General features: G+C 40.1%; 1 protein-coding gene across 1 annotated transcript; it reads left to right on the top strand.

Moving 5' to 3' along the window:
* The first annotated feature begins 154 nt into the window (after nucleotides 1–154).
* On the top strand, nucleotides 155–6,998 carry LOC306968483 (dual specificity mitogen-activated protein kinase kinase 6-like). The gene is made up of 12 exons (XM_079563857.1): nucleotides 155–239; nucleotides 3,059–3,128; nucleotides 3,292–3,340; nucleotides 3,421–3,534; nucleotides 3,642–3,761; nucleotides 3,865–3,981; nucleotides 4,148–4,199; nucleotides 4,284–4,411; nucleotides 4,492–4,569; nucleotides 4,652–4,791; nucleotides 4,991–5,036; nucleotides 5,325–6,998. Exons 1-12 carry the CDS (start codon nucleotides 221–223, stop codon nucleotides 5,400–5,402), a joined length of 1,011 nt encoding a protein of 336 aa, XP_079419983.1. The 5' UTR covers nucleotides 155–220; the 3' UTR covers nucleotides 5,403–6,998.
* The last annotated feature ends 13,528 nt before the right edge of the window (nucleotides 6,999–20,526 follow it).

The raw sequence follows: 20,526 nt of genomic DNA on the forward strand, positions 1-20,526 counted from the left end.
AGTTGTGCATTAGTCATTTAAACGGTTTCCAAAGACGTCGGCGGCGCCCTGGGTCGCGTAGGCTGCACAGAAGCGCGCAAATCGTTCCTTTAATCGCTGCTAGTTTTGCACGACAATCCAGCGATCCTGAGCGAGTGTAAGGGTAGATGCAGGGAGGGAGGGAGTAAAAAAAGGCAAAAGTCTTTGTGCTTCCCTTCCCCCTCATCAAAGCAAAGGGGAAATGTCTCTGTCTAAAGGAGGTAAGTCTTTTAACGCGCATTTTTGTAAAGGCAGTCATGCACATGTACATTCAAGAACGGGGTGCATTTGTCGAGGAAGTAGTTTAGCTAGCTCCGTTGAAGAAATGTAGCCTTGCCAGGTGAAAAGCTGCATGAGAGCAGGAAAAGAAGCTAGCAAGCATGTCTTTCCTGCTTCATGAATTAATGCCTGCTAATTCGATGGCATTGGAATCACATCCTCTGTTATCTATACATCAAAATCCTCGACAAAAGTACTGAAAATGGTGCAAATGCATTTTCCTGTAGCATTTGTTCAAAGTTCCTATTGGTGGGCTAACAGCGGGACAATACAGGAATTATGCCAAGCTGCAAAAACTTGTCCCTGGGTAAAGTCTCTTGGCTCTGATGCGCTTTCTTGCAACCAAATAATATTTTTTTGATAAACTGCCAAAGGATCAAGTATTTGGGTTCCATTTCAGGACAGGTTTTTGGATCAAGTTTGATGTCTCGTGGTAAATCATTCTTACGTTGTGTTGCAAAGATTAGTCCTATAATCTTTTAGTTTGCATGTCATTGTGACGGCTCGTTTTGGTAAAGGGGTTTTAACAGTGACCAGGACCTATGCCATTGCGGTCTTGACTTCAGGCGACTTTCCTTGGTAATTACTGTGTGTGCTGGACAAAATAACATAATTCACTTTGGAAAAATGAGGTTCTTCCTCTGCGTCACACACTCGGAGCGTGATAATGATGATGTCAATTTACATTTCAAGTTCACCGCTTGTGCAGTTACACAATCATACTAGCGTTACCATGGACGGGAGTACACACTGTTTTGAGAGGGCTCAGGAGATTGGCTGCGTGCTGCTCGGGCAATGACAGCCTTTGGCCTACCATGGCATGTTTTGACTTGCACTACCAATAGCTGGTGTGGCCGCTGCTTTTTGTTGACAGTTGACTGGCTGCAAGCAGAGACTGCAGAGCTGCTTCACTGTTTCTATTCGGTTATTATGGAAGCATAGCTGCGTTTTCATCGGGCAGTTCCTCTGGCTGAGGGAGTGGGCCTGCATGCAGTAGTTCATAGCTGCCTTAGGTCTGATATTGCAGAGACATGTTGAAGATTGGGTTCTTCCTAACTGTGTGAGAGGGTGGTGCAGAAGATTATATGCACATGAGTCATCCTAGTCTGTATAAGAACCTGCTCAAAGGCCGGGGCTTCCTGATGGTGACTCGCCATTTTGCTATTGACACTTTGATCCCATGCACAATCCAGAAATTCTTGTTCAGATGTATTACCATGCTCAACATACTTTCCTTAAAACATCATTCTGATTTCGTTAATGAACAATATTATGATTTAGCTGCATGACATTTTGCTGTTCTTTATCTTTTTTGCATGACCTTTCCTCTTAGTTCTTTTAGTTCTTCAGATTTGAGCATGTAGGTATTCCTTGCATGTATAATTAGCAAGTACTATGGTGACTCCATTTCAGGACCCTCTGTAAAGCAGAAATAACATTAGTCTGAGCAGAGCAGTGGCCTGCACGCCAACTGAAGTGACATCATCTTTCCCAAAGGGTCCTGACAGTTGTATTTTCAGCAGATGTGTCCAGTCTCTGAGTCATGTTCCACAGCCTGGACACTGGGTCACTCCTGTACCCCGCTATGGCAGTGCTGACCAACAGGGATACTAGGCGATGATTGTTGCATGAAGTCTCTATTGCGTTCGGCTTGCAGCCGCAGAATATTGTTGTCTCTGTATTTTCAGCAGCTGAAAGGCTGTGTGGTATGTGAGATGGTTTTGTGCTGCAGCCTTTCATGTGATACACGAGATTTGTTGCCTGAACAAAAGGCTGTCTTATTTGTCAGGTCATCGGAAGCTCTCAAGTGCTCACTCTTTAAAACCCACGCTGAGGAAAAGCAAGGCCTATTTTTGACAGAACAAATGTGCGTAAATCACACTTCAATCACTGCTTATCACATGAGACCTCCATGGTCCACTCTGTGGCCTTATTTCACATGCGGCACTGAGCATGACACTCGGTTTTGTGGTATACCAAAGAAAATTTTTAGTAACTTTACTTCCTTTGCCTCCCAAGAGGGGTTTACCCAATCACACTTCCTCTACACTAATGGTGACTCACTATTAGCAAACGGCGACTTACAGTATGAAGAAATGACAAAGACCTTGTTTCTTTTCCTCAGCTGCATAATTTTACAGTCACAGTTGTGATTTGTTGAAAACGGCAATATTAAACTAAATAACATAAGGTACAAGTGATGGCAGTTTAAGTGTGCATGATATAAGAATGCTCATGTGCAGAAAAAACAACAGTGATTCTATGAATTCTGTAGTTGCCTCTTTTTAGCAGGAACTGTGTGTGGGAAGTCCCAGCGGCTGCTGGTAAACTCTTATGAATGGGTGGCTGTCACTGATTCACAGACGGCCCAAAGCAGGAAAATTTATAGCACTGTAGTCTTTAACATGGCTTTTTGCACCCCATTCAAAGATTTAAAAATAGCTCCTCTTATTGGGTAGGTGTGTATAGTGTGGTGTGCGTTCTTGGGTTACTGTTTTTAGTGTTGACAGCTAATGGTGTATGAACACTAACTGCGTAGCTTGCTCTCATTGAGTGATCATCTGTTTTTGTGAGTGTGTATAAGAAAAGCTATAATATTGCAACACAATAGAAACGAGTTGTGTGTGTATATATATATTTTTTAAGTTGAGTACAATATGAACCCCTTTGCTTGTGTCATGGTGGGACAACTGCATCCTTGCAATAGCATCTGTGACTATGATAACACTTGATGTACAGTAACCTCCATATATTTCCACAGGGAAGAAGAAGAACCCTGGGCTGAAACTGGCCCAAGAAGTGTTTAAGCCTCCTTCACCAGCCGCCACTGCGTAAGTCACAGTCAAGGTTTTTTGTTTTTCCTTTCACAATATGACTTGTTTATATACGTTACGTGTTGTGCATATGCAATAACTCTGCTCTGCTGAGTTTCTGTGAGCAGCTGGAACACTGTTCCGTTTTGGTTTATAATCTCTTTTCTTCTGCTTTGTGCAGACCACCTCGAGATCTTGACTCCAAGGCCTGTGTCAAAATCGGAGACCGGGTAAAGCTGCTCTATATTGTCCCAACACTTGCTCTTGATTTACCTTATACATTATTGTAATGCCCATTTGTGTTGTCCAGAACTTTGTGGTGAAGGCAGATGACTTGGAACAGATTGAAGAGCTGGGGAGAGGAGCGTATGGAGTGGTGGACAAGATGAGACATGTGCCCAGTGGAGTCATCATGGCTGTCAAGGTATATTGCAAAACTGTAATTTTACCATAATTTGTGGCTTAAGACAATAAGCAATGCAACCTATTGACTTTCAGAGATATGTAATACAGTTCTGTTTATGTTGACAGCGGATTCGGGCCACAGTCAACACTTTGGAGCAGAAGAGGCTTCTAATGGACCTGGACATTTCCATGCGGACAGTAGACTGCTTTTACACAGTTACCTTCTATGGGGCGCTCTTTAGAGAGGTGACATCTTAACTTTGATTTTATATACTCATCTTGTAGTTTTTATATTACTGCTTCTCTTCTGAAGCATCGAGTGCATATAAATAGATGTTTGTTTTTCCAGGGGGATGTTTGGATCTGTATGGAGCTCATGGACACCTCGTTGGATAAGTTTTATAAACAGGTTATAGAGAAGGGAAAAACTATCCCAGAAGACATTCTGGGAAAGATCAATGTAGCAGTAAGTCATGATACGTACTATTTGCATAAATAATAATTTTACATATCTATCATAAACAAGTGTATGGAAACTCTCCAATAACATAATGTTCAATGATTTGTATTTACTGATGAGCTGGATTTAACTTTTTTGCCAAGTCATCACAGAAGTCTGTTTTATGCCACAGATTGTCAAGGCATTAGAGCATCTGCACAGAAATCTGTCCGTTATACACAGAGGTAATTAATGAACTAACTAAGATGAGCAGTGGACTGTGCATTTGTCCATATGGCTTATTCTCCTTCTCATCAATGTCTATCCAGATGTGAAGCCTTCGAATGTTCTCATCAACACATTGGGCCAAGTGAAAATGTGCGACTTTGGCATTAGTGGCCATCTGGTGGACTCTGTGGCTAAAACTATGGATGCAGGGTGCAAGCCATACATGGCGGTAAGTCTGTCTGAGACAAATGCCTTTCTCTTTTTACTTTTTGAAATATGTTACTTAAAAAAAAAAAAAAATGTTTCCAGCCTGAAAGGATCAACCCTGACCTCAACCAGAAGGGCTACAGTGTCAAATCAGACATATGGAGTCTAGGCATCACTATGGTGAATTAACTTTAGAATTCAAATTAGACAATGCTCTTAATCAATATCTTGCTAGAATTTTTTATTATTATTTTTTTCCCAGATTGAACTGGCAATTTTGAAATTCCCCTATGAACCGTGGGGCACTCCCTTCCAGCAGCTCAAACAAGTGGTGGATGAGCCTTCTCCTCAGCTGCCTGCCGACCGATTCTCCCCTGACTTTGTAGACTTCATCTCACAGTGGTAAGTCACCAACTTGCTGCTACACTATTGTGCTATGCACAGTGTCCAGAAGGGGGCAGTTATTGTCTGTCCAATTCAAGAGTCCAGCTGTTGTAAAGCTGCAATAAATGACCTCCAATTAAAATCCATTTGTCTCAATAATATGGTCAATCTCACAAAAATCCTTATTCTAAATGTTGCATTTCTCATCTCTTTGCAGCCTAAGAAAAAAGCCAAATGAGAGACCCGCTTATTCAGAATTGATGGTGAGCTGCTTTTTTTTTGCCATGTTATGTAGAATTCTTTATTGTATGTGAACTACTTACTTTAAAGTACTTCAATTATTTAATTTGCTCCTAACATCCTTTTTATTTTGTCCACAAGAGGTCACTCTTTGAGAATTACTTGATGATACTGTTGGTGACCCAATATGTTGTTTTGAGGGGAATAATAACTGGTTTACTGTTGCGTCAGTAAATGTTATGTTAATTCTTCAGTATTGTATAGAATTTTATCTAATATATATATAAAAACAATATTTTTGTCATTTTCAGAATCACCCCTTTTTCACCCTGCATGACTCCAAAGACACAGACGTGGCTGGGTTTGTGAAGGTCATCCTGGATGACTGATGGGCTCCACTGAGCTCCTCCCCTGTGACTGGGCAGGACCTCTCAGAAACAACGCCCCCATCCATGGCCTACCTTTTTTAAACTCACTGGAATGATGAACTCTGATGCCCCCACGTTAACCAGGGGTGACCCAAAGACTGACAGACAGACAGCAGTCCAACGGCACTGGAGCGGTGATATGAACTTAATGGCCAAACTCAACTGGAGAGATCTGCTTCACTCCTGCAAGCTTCCTCTGTGCAGTTACAACTACATGAACTCCACTTTGGTTGTTTTGTTCGGTTCCTTTTCTGTTTTTGTCCCACACTGCCCCTTTTTTCAAAATGGACAGAGCCGGCCATGTACTCTTGTGACACTTATTTTATTAATTTTTGAATTTCATCTGCAACCGTATTAGGTTTTGTGTATGATGTTGTGTATTGAAAGTTATATTTGCATATGTGTTTGTATGTTATTTCATTATACAGAGTTTTGATACTGTATATCTTCAACTAGTGTGAATTGTCCAAATAAGGGCCTTATTTATCAGAACCCGACACATTGACCCGGTTTGGGAGCGAGCTGAGGGTGGTGTTGTCCCAGGACTGCAACACAACATGCCATCCAGTGGCAATGAAATGCTAAAGGTCACACTTTGGACAGTGGGGACTCCCTGACCGTTCCCCTTTCCCGCGGTGTTGAGAGGGAGGAATGCAAAGCGACCTACATAATTTGAACTTGAAGTGATGTACAGCACCACCGTTTTTGCAGTGAGTGTCTTGTGGCTTCTTTCTGACTTTACTGCTGCTTTTCTATTGTCCGCTCCAGTGCAGCCGCGGTTTCTACCTGAAGATATTGCCGCTTATCGTGCCATTTTTGTAAAATTGTTCAGTGAAATACTGCTTTTGCTTATTTCTTTTTTTTCTTTTTCTTTTCAACATCTTTTTCCTTGACCTTGTTCAACTTGGGAGTCAGCTGAGTCCTTACGATTAAGGCATTGCATAATTGTTTTCAGAGACCTTATTATGCCTTATACAGTGGTAGGAAAGTAATTTATGTGTTGAAGATGTAAATACTATTTCATTTTTTATGTACGTAACTTGCACTGTTGCTTATTGGCAGTGTAGATGAGTAGAGTGGATAGTATCAGTCCATTTTAATGCAGCATGATATGCGTATGCTCAACAGGCCACACATTTGGATCCACTGCTTGGACTTGAGATAGAAAATTAGTCTCCTGCGTTCTCCACACTTACTATGCAGAGCTTATAGGCACATCGAGGTGTCCCCATTAAGAGTATTTAGAGGGTGGTATCATTGATGACTATGCCCCGTTCAACACTGTAGTGGGACCTTTTTCAGAAATCTGTAACTTGGTATGATGGTGAATTATAAGGGAAAACTAGCAACACCACCAAGAAGCTGCTGAATTCATGTTTTTTCTTTTTTTGTTGTTGAACTGGTCGTCTCTAGATGGCCGTGCCCTGGGTGTGTAAATTTTTACGCTGATCACGACGAAAATGGAACACTTGCTCTACCTCTTACTCCTTTACTCTATATATGCCACCCGTTCAGTGGGTGGAAATGACAGACTTGAACTATAGAAAGACAAAAAATAAAGGCTTTGATGTTCAATATATTGTTTTTTATTGTATTGTCTTTTGAGGTTTTGAAATCCTTTTAGCCAGATACTTCTAATACGCTAAGACTGTAGATCAGCAAATGTCAACTGATTAGAACTAAATGTATGGGTGTGTGGACTGGATATAAGACGGAAATCCGATAAATTGTGTATAAAGTGATAGCTACTGTAAAAGAAGTAGTGCACAATTGAAAGGAAACTTGATTCTGACTTGGTGAAGATAACCTTTGCCCTCAGACACTCAGATGAACATGAACCACTAGTGCTCTGCCGACACATTGCCAAGGCAGACATTCTGCAGAACTTCATTAAAACCTCTGTTTATCACACCAATTCTATTCAAACAAGCTTTATACATTACAGTGTTGGTGAAACTCGGAAAACTAGAATATCGTGGAAAAAGTGCATTTATTTCTGTAATTCAACTTAAAATGTGAAACTAATACTTGATATAGACTCATGACATGCAAAGTGACATATGTCGAGCCTTTATTTGTTATTTGAGATGTTTAATTTGGGGTTTTAACCAGCTGTGAGCCATAATTATCAAAAATTATAACAAATAAAGGCTTGATATATCGCACTTTGCATGATGATTTTGGCACACAGCTTGTAAAAACCCCAAATTCAAAATCTCAGAAGATTAGAATATTGTGAAAATGGACTATATTGTGGGCTCAATGAATCCAAAACACCTTCAAAGGGTCCCTGGGTCTCTCAGTGGTTCAGTAGAATTCACCATCATGGGGAAGACTGCTGACCTGACAGCTGTGCAGAAAACCATCATTGACACCCTCCATAAGGAGGGAAAGCCTTAAAAGGTAATAGAAGAAGAAAAGAAGTTGGATGTTCTCAAAGTGCTATATCAAAGTAGAAAGTTAAGTGGAAGGGAAACGTGTAGAAGTAAAAGGTGCACAAGCCACAGGGATGAGCACAGTCTGGAGAGGATTGTCAGGAAAAGGCCATTCAAAAGTGTGGGGACCTTCACAAGGAGGCTGCACACAGACGGATCCTAGACGTGGGCTTCAAGTGTCATATTCCTCTTATTGAAGCATCCTGGTCTTCCATAACACCTCAGCAGTGCCACAGGCTGATAGCATCCATGCCACGCCGCATTAAGGCAGTAATTCAAGCAAAAAGAGAATCAAACCAAAAACTAAGTACATGTAGTTTTCAGAGGACCAACATTTCTCTGTTTAAAATCGCTTTTATTGATATTATGCAATATTCTAATTTGAGATTTTGTATTTGGGGGTTTTACCCAAAATCCCTCAAAAATAAGGCAAAATCATAAAAAATTATAACAAAGGCTTGACATATGTCACTTTGCATGTCATGAGTCCATATCATATATTAGTTTCACATTTTAAGTAGAATTACAAAAATGGTTTCATGATTTTTCACCACTTTCAATAACACTACAAATGCTCAGAGTGCCCTCAATATAGTAGTATAGTATACAGTATATAATCTAGTATAGGTTACCCCTTTGTTTTAATTTAAATGACTTCCAGCACATTTTGATTATATAATGTTGAGAGCATTTTATTTGTAGCCAGAAGGAGGTGTTATGACTGACAGTTGAATGAAATTTGATGGCTCTGAGCGTGGCTTTTCTTACTGTGAACATCAACAACAGAAGATGACAACACTCGGAGAGGTCGAGTGTGTCTGTCCAAAAGTACTTCATGCCAGGATGAAAAAACTCAATGGCCGCATTGAGACCGAGGCAGTAGTGCTGTGCGCTTGAGTGGGACCAGCACCAAAAGATTCTCTTTTTAGGACATCCTTCTTGATGTGATATTGCATAATGGTGCACTAAAGACGATCGTGTGAAGGGAAAAGGGCACACCAAAAATAACTCATGAAAGCCTTCCATATCCTGTGAATGCCAATTTACAGATATCAATACGGGACAGTGAACTGACCATGCAACCTTTGTGTAATAGTCATGTTTTAAATAGATGTCTTTGGCCTATAAGCTAAGGCTTTATGTGATCTGAAGGAGTATAAAAGAGGAGAGAACCAGGCCATTCACAAACTGTTAGAGCCAGCACTTAAAGTCAAGACATGAACAGGGTGGCCTCATCTTTCAGCTTCCTTTTTTCTGGTAGGCCTATCTGATCTTGTGGTTGCGTACTAGATGCACAAATTTAGTCTAAGCATGTTCCAGCCAGTGGCTTCATAGAGAAGTAGTCTGTACAATATTTACAATGTACTGTATGTGCAAAATCATACCCATTCATAACAAATTTTCCAAACTTTCTAATGTGACATTTATGGCAGTGCTGTGGTTGTTGTCCATTATAAAAGTAGAGCATCCACTACAGTGAAACAGGAAACGAGCAGCCCTTACAGTGGAAAGTTGAAAAAGAGGTCTCTCGTTTCAGCGGAAGAAAAAGGTATTTTGGAACCAGATCGTTCTCGTTTTCGGGCTGATGCTGCAAAACCTTATGCAACTGACTGCACATCATGGGCTCCTGTTGCACCATGTGTCTGAAAAGGGAGGGGCAAGTCATTGACGGGTGTTCGATTTTGGGATTTTTACCATGCTATAAAGCTGTTTCCCGATACAATCCAGCGTATTCAGTCCAGCATCTCAAGAGTTTACACACCCTTTGCCGATGTTATCAAATGCCCACATTCACCAGGCTCATTGTGGCCATTTCAGTGCTCAAATTGCCAAAGATTGGATTGTGTTGAAGTCAAATTAAAGTGCTTGACTCCCTCGACAGAAATTTTGTATGCTCAGACATTAGTGCTCACAATATCAACATGATTATTATTTTTTATTATATTTTATTGTCTCTGTATGGAAATTTGCCAATATTCTAAGCTTAATATGTCCAAAAAAAGTTTAAATGTGTCAGAAGAATAGTGTGGAGATCAGCCTGACTGCTTGGGCTTACATCAAATGCCTTTGGGCCAGTGCTGTCCTCTCGGTATTCAAAAGACTGGGTGACAATGCCGTGAATGCCATCTCCTGGTGAAAAGAATGTCTGGTCCGCGGACGGCAAAATTGCATAATTACATTTCGCTGCATTCGTCAGGAATAAAAAGGACCTCTGTTTATCACATATTTTCTTTCAGCTCCTCAGACTCCGTAACCTACTTGGGCGCTATAGGATTTACTCATATGATGCAGCACTTAACCAGCATCACAAGGTCACGGCACATCGAGTGCAAGGTTAAAGATGGATTACTAAACTGAATGGAGGCGAAGGAGGACAAACTCTGTGCAAGATACCGAACAGACAGTCCCTATGGCGAGACATTAGTGTAGCTTCACTTGCTTGGGCTGAAGCAATTCCTCTGTGCGTGTTCGGCCTCATCGTCCGTATTGAAGGTGATACTTCGACAAAACAGATTAGAGATTTGGTAGTTGAGCCTAGATTAAACTGTGTTGCAATTAAAGCCACAAAGCAGCGCTGGCAGGCCTCCATCGCAGATCACAAAATGCTTATGTAAAGTCTGAGTAAGGTCTGGATGCGCGTCATGATGTGAGTGAGCCAAAATATTGAGTTTAAAGCCACACCGCGTAGAATTTCAACCGAAAAATAACATTGAAATACAAGCATTTATTTTATGACAGACATTTTCATCACTGAAAAATACCTCATAAATGTACAAACAAACATGTGCTTTTGCTGTGAGCGGCTCAGCTCTCCAAAGACACGACTGTAACTTTACCGGGCGTGGGTACGTCTCCGGCTCGTCTCCATGGAGATGGCGACTAAAGGCAGCAGAAATTGAGATTTAAATAAGTTGAGTCCTCATCCAAATCCATTCTTTGATTACCCCATTGCAGAAACAGAATTTTCTGTGTTGAGCTGGTCATTAGGAGCATGTTTTGGACTGATGGCAACAGTATAGTCCAAAATGTTATTCAGTGTACCTTTAAAGCAGAACTTATCCCATAATCCTAACTTTTTTACCTAACTTATAACCTTAGTTATTTGAGTTCGCGTGTTACAAATATCTCTCAGTCAGAGATGAAAGCAGTTGGATGAGTGGTTGTCATGCCATGGGTTTTTTAGCCCCTTGAAATAGTTTACTTGTAGGGTATTTCCTACAGCAGCAATTCAGAACACAAAATAAGACAACAGTGGTACATGTAGTGAAATAAAATGTATGTGTTTCAGCCTCTGCATGAATTAGGTGAGCTTTGAGTACCTGGAATTTTATTGGTAGAAGTCGTATAGAGCAGTGTTTCCCAAACACATGATTTATAATAAGATAAGTGTTCCAATAATATGTCTGAAATGATGGCGCTTTGCTCGACCACTTTCTGAGTAATTGACTGTGCAAATGATATGGGGATCCTCCAGGTATGAAAGAACGAGATCAACACAAGAAGAACCACTGGTATAGACGAAACTAGAGTTGTAACCACAGCCTACTTTTTTTGTCTTTGGGATATCCTTCCACCTCAGCCAGAAACAGACAAGGTGCTGCTGAACAGGCATGCCTCTCTCAGTAACTCAAACCAGCAGCTACAGCCGGATGCGTGTGTTGTTGGGCCAGGCATTTGAAACATTTGATCTATTTAAAAGTGGTGCCACCCAAAGAAGATGAAATCTAATATCTCAGCATTCACAACTAGAAAATGATACTAGAGAAGATGTGTTGTTGAGCAGCTGCAACTGAGCACACAGCCACAGCTGATGGGTGTGCCCCTCGCAATGTATGCAGACCTGTTTTTTTTTTCCTTTTTCTTTTTTTTACCTCACTGCATGCCATTAGCTATAACATATCCATATTTATTTGCCTCTTCTCTCCAATTCGCTTGATTACATAAATGTGCTTCCGTGTTCCCATCGATCAGCCACATCATTACTGACACGCATCGATCGATTTTGCAGTTTTGCTCTGGCAGGCGCTAAGTAGACGAGCTGAGCAGAGAGACTGTGGACATCAATAGTGCCAGACTACCAAGATCTGGAGCAGCCCCGCACCAGAATGCTGAAATGAAATGGTATTATGGTATTGAAGGTAAGATCTATAATAAATGTGGCCAATAACCGCCAAAAAATAGAGATGAAGTTTCTCAGCATTGTCAATTCCAAAAGGAAGGAAGGGATTCAGCTTTGGCTTATGAGGCAGCGGTTCTTAACTGGTGGGTCATGGACAGTCCTGTGTCTAATGTTTTGTTGTTGATTGAATTGGAGTTTCTTCATCCATCCTAATGATCGATGCTTGGACATGCAGAAAATAAAAATAAAAAATACTGTACTTTCTGCAAACTTTTCTACCATCTGTGGCGCATGGTGGTGTGAATGGGTGAGTGGTTCCTTGTTGTAAAGCGCTTTGAGTGCCTAATGTAGGTGGAAATGTGCTATATAAGTTGAGACCATTTACCATTATATGCTGAAATTACCTTTAATGAGGCCCAGCAGTGCACGAGGGACTATTATTATCATCTTATCACACAGCACCACCTGTGATGTAAATGTCTGTTTTTTTATAGTCTCTGTCTTTTGTAGCACATTTTACCCAAAACTTAAGGCTTCTTGAACAAAATTGTCAAAATAGCAACAAAATTGGACGAAACGTAGATGAAAATGCCACAAAAAAGCGTCAAAAACATGACAAAAAAGCAATGAAAAGGTGACGAAGATGTGTGACAAAAACACAACAAAACAGCCACACAACAGCAACAGAAGAGAGACAAAAAAGGTGATGAGAAAGTGACAAAAAAGCGACAAAAAAGCAGAAAAAGAGCGAAAATCTATAAAAATGTGGCAAAATGTGATGAAAACCCAACAAGACAGCAGTGGAGTAAAAAAAAGTGATGACAACACGAGAACAACGCAAGGAAAAAGTTTTGTAGGCCTTAGCTTTCAAATGAGACGTTACACTGGCCTATAGGCTGTGTTGACTTTATAGATTTGGGTAAAGCTGAAGTGGAGAAAATCTTGGTTAAGGCGGGGGTTAAGAGGTTTAAGGGTCTAGATGCAAGTTGGTCATTTTATACTCACTACTGCCACCTCAGGTCATACGTGTAACTGCACCTTCTATATTAAGCTCGTGCACAACGCGAAGTGACAACTTTTTGAGTGACAGTGCAGGATTTTAGAGGCAATTGTGGTGAATAGGTCTGGGCTCATTCTACACATTAGGACATTGCTGGAACATGTAGGGGATTGAAAATACTTAATTTTACCATTTTTTTTCAAACTCTGTATAGTCCCTTTAAATGTATTATTATTGTTATTATTATTATCATTATTATTATTATTATTATTATTATTATTATTATTATTATTATTATTATTATTATCATTATTATTATTATTATCATTATTATTATTATTATTATTATTATTATTATTATTATTATCATTATTATTATTATTATCATTATTATTATTATTATTATTACTAATATTATTATTATTATTATTATTATTATTATGGATTTTATATGGATTATATCATATACTGCAGCAGTAGATTCAAATTCATTTTAACAATGAATCCACTAATGTCTATTTTGCACAGACTATTATTCATGCGGTATATTAAAGCAACCACTAGTGTTGGCTGTTATTGATTGCGCCTGGCTAATATTTAAAAAGAAGCCGATTTAATTAAGTTGTCAGAGTCGGCACACCTGTTACTGTTGACACTGCAGAGAGGTCCGCAAATAATGTGTTCCCACTGTTGCCCTGAGATGGCTCAGGGTGTCTCCGCTCCAGCACAGGACAGAGCAAACCCAGCGCCCAATATGTGACCAAATCGAATCTTATCACCAGCTCCTCAACATAAATGGTAATAGATCTTTATTTTTGAAAAGACTTACCTGAACACTTTTTGCACTGCGCATTATGTGTCAATGTTGTTGCCTGTTTCCAAACTCACACCTATGAACGTTTAGCCTCCTATGCCTAAGTATATCTTTGAACCTCTCTGATAATGTTAGGTGTCCTTTGAATAGTTTGAACGAATCCTCAGAGATTCAGCCCTCAATAAAGAACCTTCAATCTCGCTCACTGCAGCTCCAACCACAGCCCGGCCCCGTGTTTTCCTGAAGGAGCCCAGGGCTGAAGATTGCAGCTGCTCTCATGGAAACATCCCAGTCCCCAGTGAGTGAGGGAGAGTGCAGAGAGATGCTTCTCATCAACCTCACTGCAAGCCCGTGCCTGTTGACGCAAAACAACCACCACTAAAAATGAACCTGACCTTTGAGACTTTATTTTATAGAAACCCGTTAATGTTGAAACCCGATCAAGCAGCAATTACTCCTGAAGATGCCTTTTTATGTATATACAGTTGCTCATTGGACACTGCCTCATACGGACGAGAAACAAGAAGACAGGGATTATGGGCTATTTCGATCCCAGGTCAGGACAGTGATGGAGAGAAGGGACCACTTGTGACTTGACACTTGCCCAAAAGTAGCAAGTATATGAAACAATATGCTCAGTCCAAAAACAACATTCACAAGGACCATTTTCATTGTATTGGCCTATGTTGAAAGCAATTGCATGTCTGGAGCAGATGACTGAGCTCACATACACTCTGTTTTTGTGATATCATCCATGGGTTTCTTTAGCACAGTGGAAAGTCGGGCGATCACAAGACATCGGTGAGTATACTCAGGCCACTTTGTGTAATGCTGAGCCATGTATTTGCGCGAGGGTGTCCTTAAGAGGTGCATGGCTGCTCTCCTGTTACACATTTGTCTCAGGGAACATGGAAAACTTCACCTGGTGGAGCCACTGTACTGGTGTGCTGTTGCTCCGTTACACTTGCGGGCCGTGTACATTGCATTAATTAGACAGTCGAGTGGTTGGCTCGGTGCCACTGTGAGTACATCGGGAAATGATGTTTGAGCTGGGATTGAAAACACCTTCAGCTGTCTTTATGAACAATGCATCTTGAGAATGTTCCTTTATAAGTCCATCTAAAGTCAGCTCTGCCAGTATTGGACTAAATTATACAGAAAAGAGTAACTTTAGCAAATGAACACACAGCAGCTCCACTCAAAATCAGCACAGGCCGAGCAATGCACCACAACCACAGGGTCTGAAGATAATCCCACCTAGACAAACAGAGGAAATGATATGTGCCATCTGTTTGGGTCGTAGTGGGTGTGATTGACTCCCTCAGTGGAGACGAGGATGATTAGGCCGCTCCGGTGTCCTGTTCCACTGGTGCCAGGCTCAGTGTCACCGCTGATTGGATCCTTTAATCTCATTCACTGGAAATTAAAACTGAAGTCAGAGTAGGTTTGCCCCGTGCCACAGTTCAGAAGATATGCTCCCTGCTCCTCTGGTTCTCGTGCTTCCAGTCTCCTTTCTCTGACTTTCCGTCACTTGCCAACTCCGGAAATCAAATACCTCACTTCTGGTGACACACATTCACAGCTTAATTCCATTATCGTACAGAAACTAGGGCAAACCCCGAACACCGGTTGACCCACTGACATTTGCTTACTTTGGTAAATACACACATGTTGTAGAAACTGTGAAAATAGGTTATTTACAGCAGGTACCACTGGTCAACTTAATCTGCTTTACATTCATGGTTGGGAAACAAACCTGCGGTGTAAAGTACCGGAAATAAACATAGTAATGATGATAAAACGCAGTTGTATCATAACCACGACATGTCCCCAATGTGAGGTATTGGTATTGGTCAGACTACACCGACAATTACACAGCACAAACTGCACTTATTTCATGTGGAAGCACTGCCAAAAACAAGCATTTTTAGCACGGATTTACTTGTTTACACATAATTTGACTTGCTTGATGTATGATGTCCTCTATTGAGAATTGAGAACACTTAGATTTATAGAGTTACAACATTAAATAAAGCTATAGGGAGAGAGATGCTTCGCCTTATGAAAATTAATAGGAGACCTAAGAATATTAAAAACTCAGACAAACACACTTGAACGAGACCGATAGGTTTATTTCAGATCAGGAGTTTTGTTTTGTTATTTATTCAAATTGATTCAAATAATTGGAAAAACAAATATTTTTGCTTTCAAATAGAACTTTAAGCATAAAAACGTATTGAAGTTCTAAATGAAAGTGTTTGTTACAATGTAGAAAAAGAAAGAGATGTTATCTTTTAATTCAAATTCAGCTCACTGACTTGCATCACGCTTGACTGTACCAAGTGAAGCGCCGCAAATGAGGTTTAGACATGGTCGGACAATCTGTTTCGAGTCCAGATCCAGACCAAGGTCTGCCATTTAAGGACTTTTGAGATGATGAAAATACAACAATCATTAATCCACAATGCGATGTTGAGGCCTTTATTTCTCAAATCCCATTATCCTTTGTCTGTTTCTTTATAGCAGGGGTTCTCAAACTTTTCAAGACGCGACCTCCAGAATCGCCAGACCAATAACTCGGGACTCCCTTCTGTAAAATGTAATTCATAAATGTATGTTGGGACTATATTTCGATATCTGGCCTAATTTCACAAAAATATACTGTTCTCATAGATACATCAAATTCAAAGCTATGAACTGAAATTGAAATCATCTCCCAACCCCCACCTCAGTGTCCCGCGACCACTGGAGAGGTCCCGACCCCCACTTTGAGAACCCCTGCTTTACTTGTTTGGGACAACACATTTTACTATAGCATGAAAAAATGATATCCCATTCACCAAAAAAAAATGACTGACTTACCACTACCTTCCCTACCTCTTCTGCTCTTTTATGTTTACCTCAATAACTGCTTCCTTGTTTGATTTGCACTTTTTCTCTGTATGCCCCTCATTTCTTCGTTTGTTTTTTGCTTCAGTGAATATGCAGTAAATTGCAAAAGAAAAGAGATAATACTTTAAACAAACTGGGATACGTCTATCTCAAATATTTGCACATTATTTCTGTGAGTACATGATACTGACTGACGTACTTCACATCAACCAAAATAAATGAGTATGTGCTGAGCATCAGATGATGGTCCTTGGGGTATAAACATATTGGCAGACTGAACCATTACATCCCTCCTCTCCGGCTCCCTCATAAACAAGCCTCTCTTGAGTTCTGTATCCGACTGTCTTAAACTTTCTATTTGTGAAGTGACACCTGTCTTTAAGTACTTTGTTTTGTTTGTTGTTAAGATTCAGAAGCAGAGCAACAATTGCACTCGGTATGCACAATCATCTCCCGTTTAACCGTTATGGTCATATCAGCAAGAAATAAATAATGCTATGGTCAAAAATCAAGCTTATCACTTATGTTCAAATATAGATTTCCTTTTTTCATACCCATTTGCTTTTGTTTATTTGTTCCAAAATATTGGGCAATTTAAACATTGCACTAAACAGGCTACAATGTTTTACACTGTAGTCTATTATTGCATGTAAATTCCCAGTTACTGTCCAGTCCACAGAAGTCCACGAAGTTTGAGGTCCACTGACAAAGGGAAACACAGGGTGCAGCCAGCCAAATAATAATGTACCGTCTGCCAACCCTGTGGATAAAGTAGGTATCACTTTAGTTTCCTGGCTCAGTGTTGTCAAGGCCATAGTAGGAGCAAAGCCATCACAAAAGGTCAGAGGCACTAATAACAACAGTTACTGGCTGAGCTAACGCTCAAATATAGTCTCCCTCTGGAAAACAAGCAGAATACATGTCAACACAATATTTTCAACATGCACCAGATGGTGATTGTACACAAGATAGCATTATGCCTCGGCAGTGACACACCCTTCTGCGGGAGGGATACTCTTTCAGCAGTCTTAAACAATGGAAAAGGCCTGAGTGAATGCCAACATATTTCACCTGCCTGATTCTTAGTCCTTCTCTTCAGTGTCACCAGATGCTCAGCTGTCAGTCGTAGAGCCAAACAGTGAGGGCAGGTGTTGACTGTGTACAAGTGTGTGTTGGTAGTTGAACACATAGGCCACCAGGCTAACTACTATTATCCAAAAGAAGAAAACAAGCAAACAAGGTAATTACAGCAATGGTGAGCTTAAATCACAGCATTTAAAATCATTGCTTTAAGCTCTCAGATCATAGGTCATAGGTCTTTTTCTTAAAAGTAAAGTGATCTTAGCCGAAAGGTAGAGTGCAGTCATAAAACTATTTTAAGTTTTGGTGTTCACTATGCTATTGTCTATTATGTAACCACCGTGTTGATAGAATTATATAATCACCTAAATCCAGTCACATCACTTCAATGGTTAATTGCACTCACTGTAGCACAGTACTCGAATGGAGGTTTAAGGCTAGCTTTAAAGGTGTTTTTATTGTGAACTCAACTCTTGTTTCCTGTCTTGCCGGATTGGCATCTTAAAGTGTAACTTGGTTGTAATTATTTGGCCTAAAACACTGTAGGCACTGTACTGTAAAAAAAAAAAAAAAAAAACGTAAATGTGTTCACCCTTGTGGTACATATTCTCAGGCATTTTCTTTTTTGAAAAAAGAGTCCTGATTATGAGCAACCTTAAACCCAGAAGTTGAACCAATACTACAAAAGATTATCTCTGGGGAGGCCAAAGGTAACTCTGTCACTCTGCTCCCAAAAGACGTGACCCTTGTGTTGTTATCCTCACAAAGAATTTGAATTTTAGGAATGTTTTAGGAAAGGTAGAAATACATGGCTAACTAGCTCAAGTCTTTTCTATTTGAAAACGAGAAAAAATTGGGTACATGGGTACATTGGGTTATGGGCTTTGAGACCTATGCTGATCTAACACCTTTTCTAAATACACTCAAAGAGACTTTGTCCAGACTGGACTCACTTCCTTGTGAGCAATAAATCTGCCTGTGATTGTACAACTGTAAAATTAATGTTCTGTATGTGACAATGAGTGACATAAACCAGGAACGTTAATGGGGGCACATCTGTTGCAAAGATCAATGCGTTTTTGAGTAATTTAGAGCAGAAGCTTTAGCAAAACATAAAAAATACATATTTATATAAAATGTACTTAACTGACTTTACTGCTGTGCAGCCTTACTAAGGAGTTGTTGATGTTTTTATTCACCTATCTAATGTGAAGGTCAGGTTGACACGCCTGCTGCTGAAAAGCCGATTGTGGGGAGGGTGCCAGAGAGACGTCATTGCCCGCATTGACAGAATCCCACTGGCCCAACTCATCTGATACTAAATGTAGCGGTCAATTTCTTTGAAACTGTGGCACAAAAAAACAACCAGCATCTGTTGAGGTAAATGTCCCACAAGATTCACAAGATTAACAAGGTCACTACAAAACCAAAACGCAGGGTGACGATGGTGGAATACAAACATTATTGGTAATAATCTTCAAGGGGTTCCTGTTTGAAACCTGCTCTGATTTTTTTTTAAAGTTTGTATTATCAGGCCACGGTTTCTTCAAAACTTTAAAATAGCGTTGTTTTTAAGCTTTAACCTGCAAATTTCTGACTGTTCATTGGCAAATGTGGAAAATGCCCAGAGGCGGCTTTCACTTCCTCTGTAGAACCAAATCCAATCAGCTCACTGCTTCCCCGATCGGATCAATACGTCCTCCCTGACTATGTCCCATCACGGCAAAACTAACACAGATGCTCACAAATGTACATACAGCTGACAAATGAATAGGATGGAAATAATTAAGTGAACTTTTCTGGCAAGCTAATAAATATGTTTGTTAGATAATTATCTTGGCTTCCAGTCGTTAACAAGTTTGACATGTACTAAAGTGACATAACAAAGCTTTAATTAGGGCACATGACCAAACAACACAAGCCTCAGGCTATGCTTTCACTGTAGGTGGAGATATACACCTGCTAATGTTTTTCTGTTTATGCCATCTGCCACCATGATCCTAAATTCAGATGAGAATACACTCATTTTCCATGGTTTACTCAACGACTCGGAAAAGGGAATGAGGCATTCTTTCCGTTACTGTGATTGAAAATTACTTCCAGCAGAGAGCACTGATAAAGCCCTGAGATCCTCACTGTCTGGACTGACTGCTTGAATTTAGTGAATTATGGTTAATGGTGGTGCCAGCTCTGACAGCTAGCAGCTTGGAATTTGGACCCAAATTAAAATAGTAGCATGTGTCCACAGTGAAAGACTCCAGATGTCTCGCTGTTGGAAGAGAGAGGTCAGATGTAACAGATGTAAACATAGATGACATTTTTCAGATTTATTAAAAATCAGAAGACATGACAGTTTTCAACTGCAATATTCTCAATCTACTTTACAAAAGATATAAAATCTGTACATTCTCACTGGAGAGTGGGAAGACCCTGGTAGAAAAATAAAGACCTACAGAGAATAAGCAGATACGATGCAAAGTAAACCTTCATGTGATGTTTTTGACGTACAACCCAAGTAAAAAAAAAAAAAGTAAGACTGGAATTGTTGTGGACTTGTTGTCCAAGACAGTAGCGTTCTAAAACTGATTTCCGTTAATAAGACAAAGGAAGGGCCTATTTAGAAATGACACAACTTCACAGTCCAACAGAAGAGCAGAGTAATCCCAGTCTGCCATAAAACCAGCGCAAATAATTTAACAGACAGATGGGGATAAAATAGGTTTGTATTAATCTAGTAAATAGTT

Source organism: Gobius niger (genome assembly GCF_951799975.1).
Source record: "Gobius niger genome assembly, chromosome: 10".
NCBI classification, from domain to species: Eukaryota; Metazoa; Chordata; class Actinopteri; order Gobiiformes; family Gobiidae; genus Gobius; species Gobius niger.